The sequence below is a fragment of the Colius striatus genome, chromosome 1, assembly GCF_028858725.1.
Source record: "Colius striatus isolate bColStr4 chromosome 1, bColStr4.1.hap1, whole genome shotgun sequence".
NCBI lineage: Eukaryota > Metazoa > Chordata > Aves > Coliiformes > Coliidae > Colius > Colius striatus.
Window position 1 is genome coordinate 21,749,472 of NC_084759.1, and position 14,089 is coordinate 21,763,560.

At 37.7% G+C, this 14,089-nt stretch overlaps 1 protein-coding gene across 1 annotated transcript in view; it reads right to left on the minus strand.

Moving 5' to 3' along the window:
- Positions 1 to 420: 420 nt before the first annotated feature.
- Positions 421 to 14,089, minus strand: part of UBL3 (ubiquitin like 3) — a 57,889-nt gene continuing 44,220 nt past the window's right edge. Inside the window, exons 2-5 of the mRNA XM_061993344.1 lie at positions 11,296 to 11,404; positions 7,682 to 7,768; positions 2,614 to 2,691; positions 421 to 2,223 (exon numbers count right to left, since the gene is read on the minus strand). Coding sequence (XP_061849328.1) covers positions 2,171 to 2,223; positions 2,614 to 2,691; positions 7,682 to 7,768; positions 11,296 to 11,404 — 327 coding nt within the window. The 3' untranslated portion in view covers positions 421 to 2,170. The remainder of the gene's footprint in view (positions 2,224 to 2,613; positions 2,692 to 7,681; positions 7,769 to 11,295; positions 11,405 to 14,089) is intronic.

The following is a 14,089-nucleotide window of genomic DNA, read 5'->3' on the forward strand; positions in this document are numbered from 1 at the left end:
ATTTACTCAGCAACTACACCACGGAGTATGTGGAAATCCCCTCTCTCAAGGATCCTTTTGACAGTGAGCATGTCACACTCACCTCCGTTCCCCACATCCTAAGAGGTACATGGATGCTCTTCGGCTATGGAATCTCACAGCACAGACACATAACTCCTACCAGGCCCTGTATCAGGCTGCACGTTTGCAGCTGCAACTGTCTGTGCCTGCGTTCTTCTCCGACAGAAAAAAACCCTCTAGGCCACTTCTTTTGATGTGAAAGGAAAACAAACCCGAAGTGATAAATCCCATTAGTGGTTTTCAGCAGCTTTGCACCCACCCTCTATTTAATTTTAATAAATTAGATGTACTCCTTAGTTTCCAGATGAAGAATTAGTATTACCAGTGGTCACAGTCCCAATTAAAACACCAAGGTGCACTACAATATTGTTTTATTTAGTTTACAGAGGAGTCTATCAGTACAGGTTGCAGAAAGAAAATGTTTAGTGCTATTTACAATTTGTTTTAAAACTCTGCTCTATACAAATTTAATTCTGATCAGTATGAACAATATTGTTGTAAATCTACTGCATATAAAGCATTTCATCAAAGCAGTAACAACGAATAAAATAATCTGATGACATTTGAATGGTGCCAATCATTCGAGAAAAAAAACCCAAACCCCATGACACGGACCATCTGTAAGAGGTGTGGACACTGAAGTACAGAACACAATGTCAACCTGTGACTCGTTTGTTTTTTTTAAAGGCTAAAGCTATTTATATGGAATATTGTTCTATTATACTACACGCCAATCTATATTTCACTTCTATAGTTATGTACTTTATAAGATTTTTATTAAATATATTCTACACGTATTTGTAATTTCACCCAGGAAGAATTCCTCCCCAGGGGAAAAAAAATAGAAAATCTTTCATATTTTTTTAAATTTTTAGTCTTTTTTTTTTTACAGGTTTAGATGAAACTAGCTCATGCTTTTAGTGCTGTGCAAATTCCTTTAGCATATCAACATTTAAATTATTGATATGAAATAAAAGAATGGCATCCTTTTTAATATGTATGCCTTCCAAAAATCAGCTTCTGATTTTAATACTGTTGCAAGCACTAATACCAAATGCAGGTTACGTAAAGAAACAAAACTAGTACTATGGCAGAGGTTTTCTTCTTTTTGCCTTTTAAATTTTCATAACTCTTCTGAAGTCTCTAATGAGTAAGCATGACACTGGACACTAAGGTACAGGTGAGAAAATGACCGAAAAACACCAATTGCCAATTTTCAAAGACATAAAATTGATTAGTAAATGATGTTTTCTAACATTTATGCACAATAATAAAAGCCTATGAACTACAGGAAATTACCCCTCCCATATTAAGGCTAGGAAATGCACTCTCTGCACTTGTTTGTGCTGTCTGAGTAAGCACTCAACTAACGAACGAGATCAGAGTGCACGCAGTAACGAAAGAATCAGTTTCATCAGCCCTCTACAGAGTGCTTTTAAATTACAGGCACATAGTTTTTGTTTGTTTGTTTGCTTGTTGCTGTGAAAATATATATAGTTAGACTTGGTTTAGTTAGCATTCTGTGCCAGTTCGGCCACCAAGGTTGACTTAGGTAGAATTAACAGGTTTTTCCCTTTGATTTGGCCATAAGTGAGATGTGTTTTAATTATAGATATCCTATTTTCCAGTGTTGCATTATACATTGTAGGTTATTAGTAAGTGTCTCAAATATCGTTAGAGATTGTTGATGAGAAATACACTGTCAACCATATTTAGTGCAAATTGCATCTAGAAAGCTTGACTGGTTAGATCCGGTTAATGGAGATCTTTGTGGCAGCAAAATGATTCCTGCTAAGGAAAAGAACACATTAACTTCTCTGGAGATTGAATTCTTTCAAGAACTGATGTACTGTAAGATTATTCAACAAATAAAACGCAGGAATTTAAAAAACAAACCGACCCCAAACCCATGAAAGTGTTCATAGATCTTTCTCTTCAAAAGAAAAAGAAAAGACTAACGAGACAGTGTTCGTGTAATATTTCAGTTCCATGGATTTACAGACAGGCTCTTCCTACAGGTGTCTGAAGCAAAGTAGGGCCTCTTCTATTCCAGCAGCATGAAAGACAAAGACTATATTACATCACACTTAGCAGGTAAAGCTAACAGGGTTTACAGGATTACACAGCAATTGCTTTCTCCAGTTTTTTCACGGTTCCTTTGACCTGTGGAGTAAAAAGAAAGCTTTGCTTACTTGCCATTTCTGAAGCAATTAGGTTGTCTCACATGTGAGTGGGCTTGATACAAGTCTGTCTAGTTATTTTTAGTGAAAAAAAAAAAAATATACACATACATAACTTAAAACTGTATCAGGAGTAGTTTTACCCATGAAAATTAAAAGCTTTTAAGGTTTGAGCGAGTTTCTGCATTCTACAAAAACACTGAGCCAGAACAAGTTTCCTACAAGCAACATGCACAAAAGCATTCCACTACTTGCTTCACGAAAGGCCACAAGACTTGACTCTTCTCTACTATGAAAGACTCAAGCGGCCTGTAAGAGATCTGACTGCTTTGCCATGTACTTGAGTAAGAAACGCCTCCAGTGCACAGCGTACCTTGAGAGTTTGGCTCTGGCAATGTCTCCCTCGCCACCAAATGCATCACTGTTGTTTTGCCAAAAGGAAGTTTTAATGCTGCAAAAGGAGAAAGGGAGATCTATTAATATAATACAGCAGTTTTCCTTCTTCAAAATGCCCCCTTGAAACTGACAGCAGTTGGATTAGCATCTGTTCCAAAGGTCATACTGTAAGGTTTGAACTGCTTAATAAATAGATTTACAAAGGGGTTTCTAGCTAAAGTTTTGTATATCAGGGTCTTGGGACCTGATAATAATCATCACTTAAAATGTTGTATTCTTGGAGATATGATATTCCTGTTAGGAATCAGGGGACTGGGACATCTTTCATATGAGGAGAGGCTGTGGGAACTCGGGCTGTCTAGTCTGGAGGAGATTGAGGGGTGATCTTATTAACATTTATAAATATCTAAAGGGTGGGTGTCAGGAGGCAACGGGACAAGGGGTAATGGGATGAAGCTGTAACACAAAAAGCTCCACTTAAATATAAGAAAAAACTATTTCACTGTTCAGGTGAGGGAGCCCTGGCACAGGCTGCCCAGAGGGGTTGTGGAGTCTCCTTCCTTGGAGGTCTTCAAGACCCACCTGGACATGTTCCCATGCGACCTGATCTAGGTGACCCTGCTTCTGCAGGGGGGTTGGACTAGATGATCTCTAGAGGTACCTTCCAACCCCTACCATTCTATGATTCTATGAAACCGAGCCTTCCTCTTTTGAGCGAAAGCAGAAGTGAGCATTTATACCACGACTCAGGTGCTAAGAACTCTTTATTGACAGGGATGCAAAAAAGTGGCTAATTCAGCCACAAAAACGTTATTCCTGAGACATCAAAACACTGAGCCACTACTGCAAAACAGATTTTCCCAAAACATACTTTCTTTTCTGAAATACAAAATGTCTGCATTTTGCCTTTTAACATTAATCTCTGACATCAGCTGTTTGTGAGCCATATCAAATTTAATAGCAAATATCAAATTTAAATTTTAAAACTATATCGAATTTGAAATATTTATCTCACTAATATTTACAAATATCTAAATGCTGGATGTCAGGAGGTTGGGGCATCACTTTTTTCTATTGTATCCAGTGACAGGACAAGGGGCAATGCAAAGAAGTTGGAACACAAAAAGTTCCATTTAAACATAAGGAAAAAATATTTCACTGTTCAGGTGAGGGAGCCCTGGCACAGGCTGCCCAGAGAGGGTGTGGAGTCTCCTCTGGAGGTCTTCAAGACCCGCCTGGACGTGTTCCTGTGTGATCTGATTTAGGTGAACCTGCTTCTGCAGGGGAGTTGGACTGGATGATCTCTAGTGGTCTCTTCCAACCCTACCATTCTATGATTCTATAAAACACTTAAAAACAGATAAAGTAGATCTAACAATGCTACTTTTGTGAGCTTTAGTAACACCATAATTGCAAAATTGGAGCTTTCCACAATTTCTTCTGCTTGTTTCTGGAACAAAAATGACCATTTTCACATTCTGATTTGGGTATACCAACACAGTGCTGTATTTATGGGTTTAGCACTGTAGCAGAATATTTATCAAAACTTCCAGTCTCCTTGAAATGAAAGGATTCTCTGTTACTTACTATATTTAGCAGATTTTCATTGCCAGATTCCACATTCTGACCTTTGACTTCATCTAATTACTTGGGAGGGGAGTTACTTTTTCAAATTCTCTACATAATTTTAGGGGTTTTTTTTCCCTCTCCAACTCCTAAGACGAAGCATCTCCCTTGATTATTTTTCTGAGAAATGTAAGGTAAAGATGCTCTACGTTTTGTCTTCTCCGTCTCATAAAGGAAAAAAAAAATAGTGAAAAACGTAACAAGAATTTAACCTTAAATACACAAATCATTCTGACTTGAGTAGAATTTCTCCTCTCCAATTTACATCTTCTGTTTTCACATACAGTGCACACTAAGGCATTTTAAGTCAATAAAAGAATAAAGACTCTCCAATAAACCTGAAAGTACTTGAAGAAAAAATGCCCGTATTTTAATCACATGGATCAACAGCATAAATTCAAAACATAGTAATAAAAAAATGAAACAAACCTAGAATTGAATACATGTAGTAACCATATACAAACCCAGCTACAACACTGATAGTAATTGTGCTCATTGCTTATGTTTACTTGAAGAAAAAATGCAAGTTTCAATTAAACACAGGTGCAAGCATACCAAGGAACACACATTTCCACAAGCAAGTTCTCTGCAGCAGCTGTACTTTGGGAAAAGCCATTTCTATAGCAGATCTAAAAACCACATAGTTTACTTGAAGTGCTGACTCGACCTGCAACTAGAAGGTACTGCTTAAAATCTCACAAGGATAAAGTATTTTGGGTACTTGGTTCTGTGAACCTGAAAACTCTTCAAGAAGCACATTTACCATCTGTTAAACTCAATGGAAAGGCATTGTCTTCACCACATAAGCTCTTAAGAAGCCTTTACAAAAAGAACAAAATATTACAAACTAATCACATCAGGGACACCTTTTGAAACAACAGACATGTCAAGATATTTGATTAGTGAATTGTGGAGGTCTCACTTCAACTGGAGGTTTATTTAATGCCTTTCCCATCTGTTTAATTCCATTTTTGTTCCAGATTTTCTCTTGTTAGTATTTACTTGTAACCCCTCCTTTTGGTCCGTGTATGGCACAGGTGGGTTGGTTTCCCTTCCCCTACCTCAATAAATAAGGAAGTAAAACGCTGCCATTACCTTTATCTAACAAGAAACAGAGAACTGTCAGTTATGTATTACCTCCCTAATTAATACTATTTCAAATGCAAACTGCAGAGCAAATATTTAGCTAAGGAATGAAATTTCCTGTTGGAAGCTGAACAACAGACACTGCCTCAGTAGCTAACGCCCAGATCCAACAGAGCAGTGCGGCTCAAGCACCACAGGCAAGACTGGCACTGCCAGCTTTACAGTTTTCTTTACCTCTTGCAATGCCATTAGCTCCACTGTTCTTGTAGTGACAAATCACTCAGGGAAGGTGGCAACAGAGATGGTTTCTTTAAAACAAAATTTTCCACTTTCCTACCACTTTGTCATTTGTTGATGCCTCTTAGCTTAAAGGTGTCTCACGTTGTCAGGACACTACATAGACATGTGAGGTTACAAATACAACAGTACAGTGGTATTTTTAAACAGGAACAGAAGTGGCCCCCTGTTAAAAAACACCAAACTGTTTCCTTGGAAACTTTTGTTTCACTAGTTGATAAAGTGACTTTCAGTACACAGTGGGTCCAAACTCCAGTCAATATTTCCTAATCACCTAAGGCAAATAAAACACTAAGTGCTATAACTCAGAAAGCTGCAGATAGAAAAGCTTAACGGAACTGTAGTACAACAGCATAGGAAACAAAATATTGTATTTAGCAAGAAGTTCCCCCTCACCCTCTTTTAAAGATAACTCGTTCACTTAGGGTGACATCTTCTGACCGCCACAAACTGAAGTAATCATCTTTTCAGGTTGCTTCATGAATTGACTGTTCCTCTTTCAGCTGTATGACCTTACTCCAGATAACTTCATTCGTACTGAACTAAGCTAGGGATTCTTTTTCTTAAAACAATACAGCAACAAAAAGATCTTTGAAAAACACTAATATACATGTAAATTTCTTCAGGTAAAATCATGATGATTAAATTTCAATGCATGAATGATAAGGACTGAACTAAAATGCCCTAAACCCAAGTAAGTGTTCAAAATCCATAGATCTGAGTTAATGCAAGAGTTGACAGCATGCAGCTATTATTTTTCAGCTTGACTCATTAAACAATATATTAAATATTTAAAGTTGCTTCAGATTTAGACAAATGTCACTAAAGGGAACAGGTACTGGTGGTCAAGAGCAACACCTAGAGATGAATGGCAAAAAAAAATGCCACTTAGCTCTCCTTGCCTGGAAAACATAGGGGAGACTAGCATCTCTAACTGCAGAGATAATCCAAGACTTAACATTTGTCTTTCAGCTCTACTCCAACTGCTACTAGCTGCACTCATTGGCACCTGGTAAACATACAAATTAAAGGCTGAATAAAAATTTCAGAGTTCCCTCAGTTGAATTGACAATGATCTTGTTTGTTTATAGAGCAGCATTAAAAATTGATTTATGTACATCACAAGCCAACATCAGTAATGTCAGAAAGTGAATCAATGGCTACATCATCCCAGTCACTTCTTCATGGAAAGACCAGAAATGGTCTTTTCAGGTTAATCTTAACTTCAGAAACATTTCACTACTGATTTTGCATTACATTGTCTTCTCTGTATTGCACTCAAGTACCAAATGCATGAACAATCTGAACATACAGAGAAAGCAGAAGTATTATTTTAAAACCGGCACAAAGAGTGATTTTGTTTAGTCATTGATCCAGTTGATATTCACATGCCACTTCTGTCTACAAAAGGAAAGATTACTGTGACAAATTGGTGTCATATTTCTATCAAAGACACCCATCAAAGTGTGTAAGTGTGGGAGAAGGCTTGCCACAAGAGGGCACAGTTGAATTGCATTTCCTTAGCATATGAAGTGAAGCCATTTACTTTTGTTTTTGCATAACTATGCAATTGTATCCCTGGGAGAGCACTGGACAGCAAGAATGCTTCCCCTCATTCTCATTCATATGGTGTCTTCCCTCATGGCACTGAGATTTAAAGTATTGTTTAACCAATTATCATAATCTTTATCAAACATTTTAAATGCTTAAGGCATTTATGAAGAAGCTTGCCCTGCAAGTGCAGTGTAAGACAAGTGGCACACGGTATTCTTTTTAAAAAGACAACAAATAAAAGCAGCAGTACTGTCTCTTTGTGCAAGACAAGACTTGAATTACCAGGTTGTACTCCCAAAGTTTAGCAGCTAGTGGTAAGAAGATGGAAGAAATACACAATAAGATACAATATACCCTATGCAGACAAAAACCAGCATATAGCAAACCATACTGTGATCTTGAACAGTAAAGTAGTGTTTACTGCACAGTAAATAAATATCTCCTTTGCCTGGCTGTAACTTGGGTGACAATTATTTTCTTACCTCCTAGTGTCACATTGCCATGAAGAAACCTCCCTTGATAAATAAGCCGCAAGATATTTGGACTGCTGACTTGTTCTTCCTCCCAATCTGAAAAGAAGTGAGAAAATTTTCACGGTTGTGTTGTAATAAAAACATCTTTTGTTATTTCTCTCACCTTGACCAGGGAAAAAACCCAAGAACAGGACTAAACAATAAAAAGAGAGCACAGGCTAAAGATATAAAAAGATAATTCAAGGCTAGCACTCCCAAAATCTATTACTACATTATTTGACTTTGGGCATTCAGACACATAGTTTTATGTCTGTAAGTATAAATACTATTGACTTACTTCAAACTGAATGAGATACTAAATACACATACAAGTCTTACACAAAACACTTCAGAAACGCATGCGACATCCTGAGGCTTAATATCCACTCGACTAAAATTGCCTGAACTTCTTCCCGTTCAGAATATTCTCCAGCCATACCTTTCCTCACCAGCCAACTGAACTGGAGCCATTCCCCAGCAAGCATGGGGTGAATCACTTGCAACAGGAGTCCCTGATCACAGCACTGAAATCTCTCTGTGGCTGCTCAGGCGTGTTTGATGATGGCCAGATTCCATCAGAGCCACGTCCCCAGAGAGCAGTGACCCCAGCAGCCTGCCATGGTCACAGCAGAGCCTCAACAGAGGACTCTAAGAGCGGATGCTGACTGACACGTTTTCATGACTTTCTCAGAGGACAATCTGGGGATGTTTTTATGTAGTAAGCATGCAGTTTTTTCCTATAATGCATTTCCTATAATGCTTAAGCTGTCATAAATAATTCATAAGCTTAAATGATCTTTTCCTACTCTTTTACTGTTCCCTGTCACAAAGAGAAAAACAAATAAATATGCACTTTGCTTTCAGAACAAATATCATAAACCCCCGAAATGCTGAATTTAAATGGACTCTCTGAGAATACAAGTCTTACATTTCTTTGCTGACCAGACACCTGGCAACAGCTGTTCACAAATGTTCACTCTTTCTGCTTTTGTAATGTTTATATACCAAAATGAATATTCAGCAAGGGATCATGACAAGCAACAGACATAAACTTGTTCACTGGGAACATACAATAAACATGCGAGCAGTAGCAACTGCCACCACAAAAGGAAAGGAACTGAAAGGGGAGAAGGGGAAGCATTTAAAACAAAAGCCACGGCTCCAGAGTGTGTACAGAGAGGCATCTGGTGCAAAAAAGCAAGCAGGCAGAGACATGGGCATCACAGCCCCAGGACAGCGCGGGGACTGGGCTGGTAGCGACAGCGAGGGCTGCTATATCTCCAGGCGCTGCCATGTGCCTAGTCTAGAAGATTAGATCAAATTAGGCAACCAAAGCTATTTGAATTGGAAGCACTTCCACCCAGGTCTGATTCAACTGTCCCACAATTCGAGCTCATGCCCGTTTTGCCGTGCTGTGAAGTGAGATATGTTGAGCATCTGAATTACCACCCTGCTAGGGTAAATGATCTTTTGGAAGACAACGACTTCAAAATGATTTCTTTTTACTTCACACAGTCTCTATTATACTATGGTTATAAAGAGAAGTTCAACCTGTTTACACTGCCATAATGAAGTAAAATAACAACCAGAAGAAGACAGACTATTTTGGCACAGGTATTTGCTCATTGTTAAGCTGCCAGTTTACCCATCCTTTTAATTTTTGCCTTTTGGCTGGCAGTCTGAAACATTTCCTTCTGACATGATTTCAGATTTTAATTTCCACTGATGACTAAATAAGCCAAGGAGAAATTTATCTTCACTTCTTTTTTTTAAGTTCAGCAGGTAATTTCTGTACAAGTTAAAACCATCTAGAAGGAAATGGGGAGGAGAAAAGAACAAGTAACCTATCTAGATGATACACATTAACAAAAATTTAGCATTTTCCACTACAAGTCAAGAGATCCTTAATTAAAAACTATAATGCCAAAACACAGCAGGAGAGGTTTGCCTTAATCCTGACAGCATATGACAGGACATTTCATGACCTTTTTCCCGACAAGACCATGACAAGAGAAAACAGTCGTAAAACCAATCATTTCCTACCATCTCTGTTTCAAGGAAACTTCATTCCTCAAAATTTCTCAGTCCTGTGGTAAAGAGGAGCGAGCACTCTCAGTCTGGAAACAGCTCGTTGCCTAATGTTTGTGAAAACCTATACACTATTCTAAAGTAGACTTTTCCTCGATCTTTTAAATTTACACCATTCTTCTTTGCACAGACAATTAAATATCCATTACGATTTGGACCACTCTCTCAGGAGAGCAGGTATTTGAACTGAGGCTTCCTTGGCAAATTCTACTTTTCACTTTAAAAAAAAATACCAAAAAAACCCCAAAACCCCTCCAACTTTAAAGTCTGGGTTTCTTTCCAACTTTAAACTCAGAATCTGCAACCTTCAAGCTCCTCACAAGACTGGGGACGTGTGACCACATGGTCAGGAAGAAACTTGAGTACGAAAATCAGTTCTGCCTTTACTAATTCAGATTAAAGTACAGGAAGAACATTTGGCCTTTACAACTATGCTGTAGGCACACATCAAAATATATACAGGAGATACACAGATGCTACATCAATCAGATTTCTTGGTGTAAAAGTCCTCTTTCAGAGGACTGAAAACCTCCTCTGTCATTACATATTTTACTAAATACATAATGCTGCATGCCAGCAAAACACACAGTGAAAAAGTTACCTGCAACCCTGTTCTTCCTGACCTCAAAGACCAAATTAAAGCCTAAAATATGAATTATCAACACTAACTTTTTGGTATGAATTATCATCCACCATACTTCTTTGTCAAAGTCACCACAGAAACAGATGTCATAGTGTTTTAGTGTTTAATTTTTGTAAGTAGTAGTCTTTTTTGACATCAAAACTCAGATGAAGTTCTCTACTAAAAAGAAGCATTTTCTTTTATCATATGTAATGCTATATCTGTGTTTTTGCTGTTTCCCCATGAAATCATAGTCAGGGAGAACAGAAGCACTTTGTTTTTGTGAAACTATTCTTATATGTGAACACATATCTTCAAGTTTTCCATTCCGAAGCTACTATTCCTGCATAATCCCAAATATATTTATACAAACGATTTCAGTCTCCCTCAGTCTTTTTAACATCTCTTAAAATGTTCTTTTTATATTGGATTTTTTTTTTCCTGGAAAAATAGAATTATTACAGGTTTTTTCCAAGATTAAGGCAGAAAGAAAAAAGAATTTTATACTCAGTTTCCCTAACTCACTCCTGTGACATGTCATGTTTTTACATTAGCTGCCCTCACATAAAACCTTTTGTATCTCTGACAATTCCTCACATTTACAAGATCCTATCTAAAGACAGAGGGAAAGCAGTACTTTGGAGAAGTAAACTCTAGAAATAAAGTGGGAAATAGTTCAGACATCTAAAAGTTTGCTCAAGTGAGAGAAGAAGGCAAGAAGACAAGTGCATTTCTACATAAATCTATGCACAGATACACAATAAGCTTATTTTGAACACTGACAACAGAGATCGGTTTATTGACACCTTAGTCTGAAAACAGAGGGAAGCTTCTAGCTCACCAGTTTAAAAGCCAGAGCCACACAGCTACTCACCCATGGGCCAGTTGTCATAGACGTGTTTTGCGATGTCTGCAGCAGAGTCATTCGGTGAAAACAGGAATTCTTTCGTCTTTCCACTTACCAAGATGAGGCGCAAATTTATCTGTAAAAAAATGCAGTATTAGGAAAATATCCATGGAAGACTTAAGTAAAAAACTGTTTTAAAATTTATTAAAAAGTAGTTGTTGGTTTGATCCAAAGTAATTTGAGAAAATGGCTTAAGATGGTGTTAAAAACAAGGTCAAAGAGGTCAATAAAGTTTCATTTGTTTACACATAATCTAGGAAGATTAAATCCTAACATCTGGCAAATTCGACAATAAACATTAGAAGATTCTGATAGGTAGTGATTAAATCAACTGTGCCATTAAAAAAAGCTTTCAGAGTATTAAAAAATTGACCCACTGGCAACATGTTCTCTTGAATGAAGAGGAAAAATATAAAACTGAAAGATTAACCCAATCAGAGAGCACTAACAAAATCAAAATCTGCACCTGAATAGTGAACCTCAGTAAGCTCAGTGAGCTTCCTCCAGTAAGATATTTGTCAGCCCTGATCTCACCCACTGCATCTCCTACAGAATACCAGCATCCTTCCTTAGTCCCAGCTGCCACAGAACTTGAATCACTCTGCCAGTCTTCTGAACCAAAAAAACTTTGTTCTACCACTCTTTCACTGCAAGCAACATGGTTGAGATCCACATGCAATAGAGTAATAACATCACATTACAATTTTTCCATCCATCATCTATTTATCTAACTATCAGTATCTTCAGCTGTAATTTTCATCTCTTCTGTTTGCAAGTAATTGAATAAAACTCCTTTTCCATATAATATTAAAATAACCTGTACAAAGAGCTCATTATGACATTGCTTACAATGCAAAAGACATTAAATTTGAGCTCCTCAAGCAAATGCTAATAAGGTCACAAAACACGTTTGAGTTGTTAGCACTGATGCCTGTGGCAAGGAGAGGAGTCTAGCTGCTTTCTGTGTTTGATCTACGTGCCTAAAAGGCATCGATTTTTAGGAAGACTGTAGTATACTAACTGCTTGGATACTTTTTTCCAAATCCCACTCTCAAACTATGGGTCTCATTTTAAGTTAAGTTGCAACAAAGCTTTCCTTGTTGGAATTCAGCAAGCTATTTTCGAGATCAAATACAAAAGGAAAAATGTACAGTGATGTCAAAGTCTTCAAGACTTCTTCAGGGTCAAAAATCTCAACAGATCATATCCACTGAACATGACAGCCCTGCCTCATCGCTTATTTCAGAAGCTCTAGAGACAAATTGTCTATTCTCTCTTCAGTGCTCTAGCTTGGATTCATCCCATCTATCTTTAAGCATGTAATGGAGGTATCTAAGGAACAATTTCTATCATCCTGCACACTTCGAAATCAATGAAGAAAATGACCCCTCCAAAAAGCAATTCAGTCTCTATTTTGAAGTGTTGCAGGGATAAAAAGAGTTAGCACAGAAGGGCTAGCTTCCAAAAACACGAGTTCTACCATTAGCCCAGGAAACAAACCAAGTGGTAGCAGTCTCTGAGAAAGCACCACCTCCATGATAAGAGTATTGCTGTGTACGAGGAAATCACAAAAAAGCTTGAAAGAGAGAAGTTGCAGGAATGCTGTTTGGTCAAAGACATTAAAAATGTTCAGCACATATCTGGCTACAAATATTGAAGTTAATTTTCTTTGATATTTCCAGAATGATTAAGGAATTATTTTCAAGTCTCATCAAGATTTGGCAGAAAAAGCAGACCAAGTTACACTACTCTTGTTTACACCAAAAACCTGACTACTGTAATGAATTACAACTTCAAAACGTTATGCCTATATTTAGCAATGGCCAGACTATGTCTACTTGTTTTGCTTTTATTGTCTTTCAGTTTAAGTAGTATCCCCCCTTTTAGCTGTTTCCATCGGTATATGTATAGGTAACATCTACATATACGGTTTCTTATCTGGGCTACCCAAGACAAGCTCTTCAAGCTTTCTCTAGTGAGATACTCATTTCCCCATTCATCCTAGAAACTTCTCTTGACATGCTGCAATTTCTTCTCTTTTCTCCTCAAAAAAGAATTCTTATTTCTGAAGCATACTAAATGATATCTCACCACATGTCAGTGTAACACCATCAGTAATTTCCTCTGTCTACTGGAAACATTTTCTGTGATTGTCCCAAGAGCACATATACTTTCTCCATAACTGTACTGTGCCATTGGTTCACTTACTTCGTACCTTTCTCTACTTTGATCCTTTAAGTTACTTGGTCTCTAAGCTTGTAACTGACATTTTGGCTAGAATACCCTAAAGCATAAGACTCCAAATTTCATCCCATTCTTATTACTTCATGCTTCCAGGGAAAAGAGGATAGGTGGAAAGATGTATCCTGCACCACAAAGATGTTTCACATCTCCATGTTTGGGCCCATGGCCTGTGAAACCCCCTCCATAGTTTTTATGTAACACTTCTTTCTCTCTGCATTAACAGTATTTTTCCAAACTTCATGTCATCAATGAATTCTAGCAGCTAGATCTCTTTATAGGTACCACCGTCATTAAATGAATCAGGAAGCGTAAGACTGATCTGACGACTGATCCACAACGATTCCAATAACGGGCTCTCACTGAGTTAGTTTTCCCTTCCACTCAGGCAGATCCTTTCTGTTAGGCCCTTACGCACACTCACAGTTTTGCTATTAAATCTAGATTTCTCCTATTTAACCATCAGTTTGAGATTCATTGGAGGTCTTCAAGACCCGCGTGGACGTGTTCTGGAGTCCTG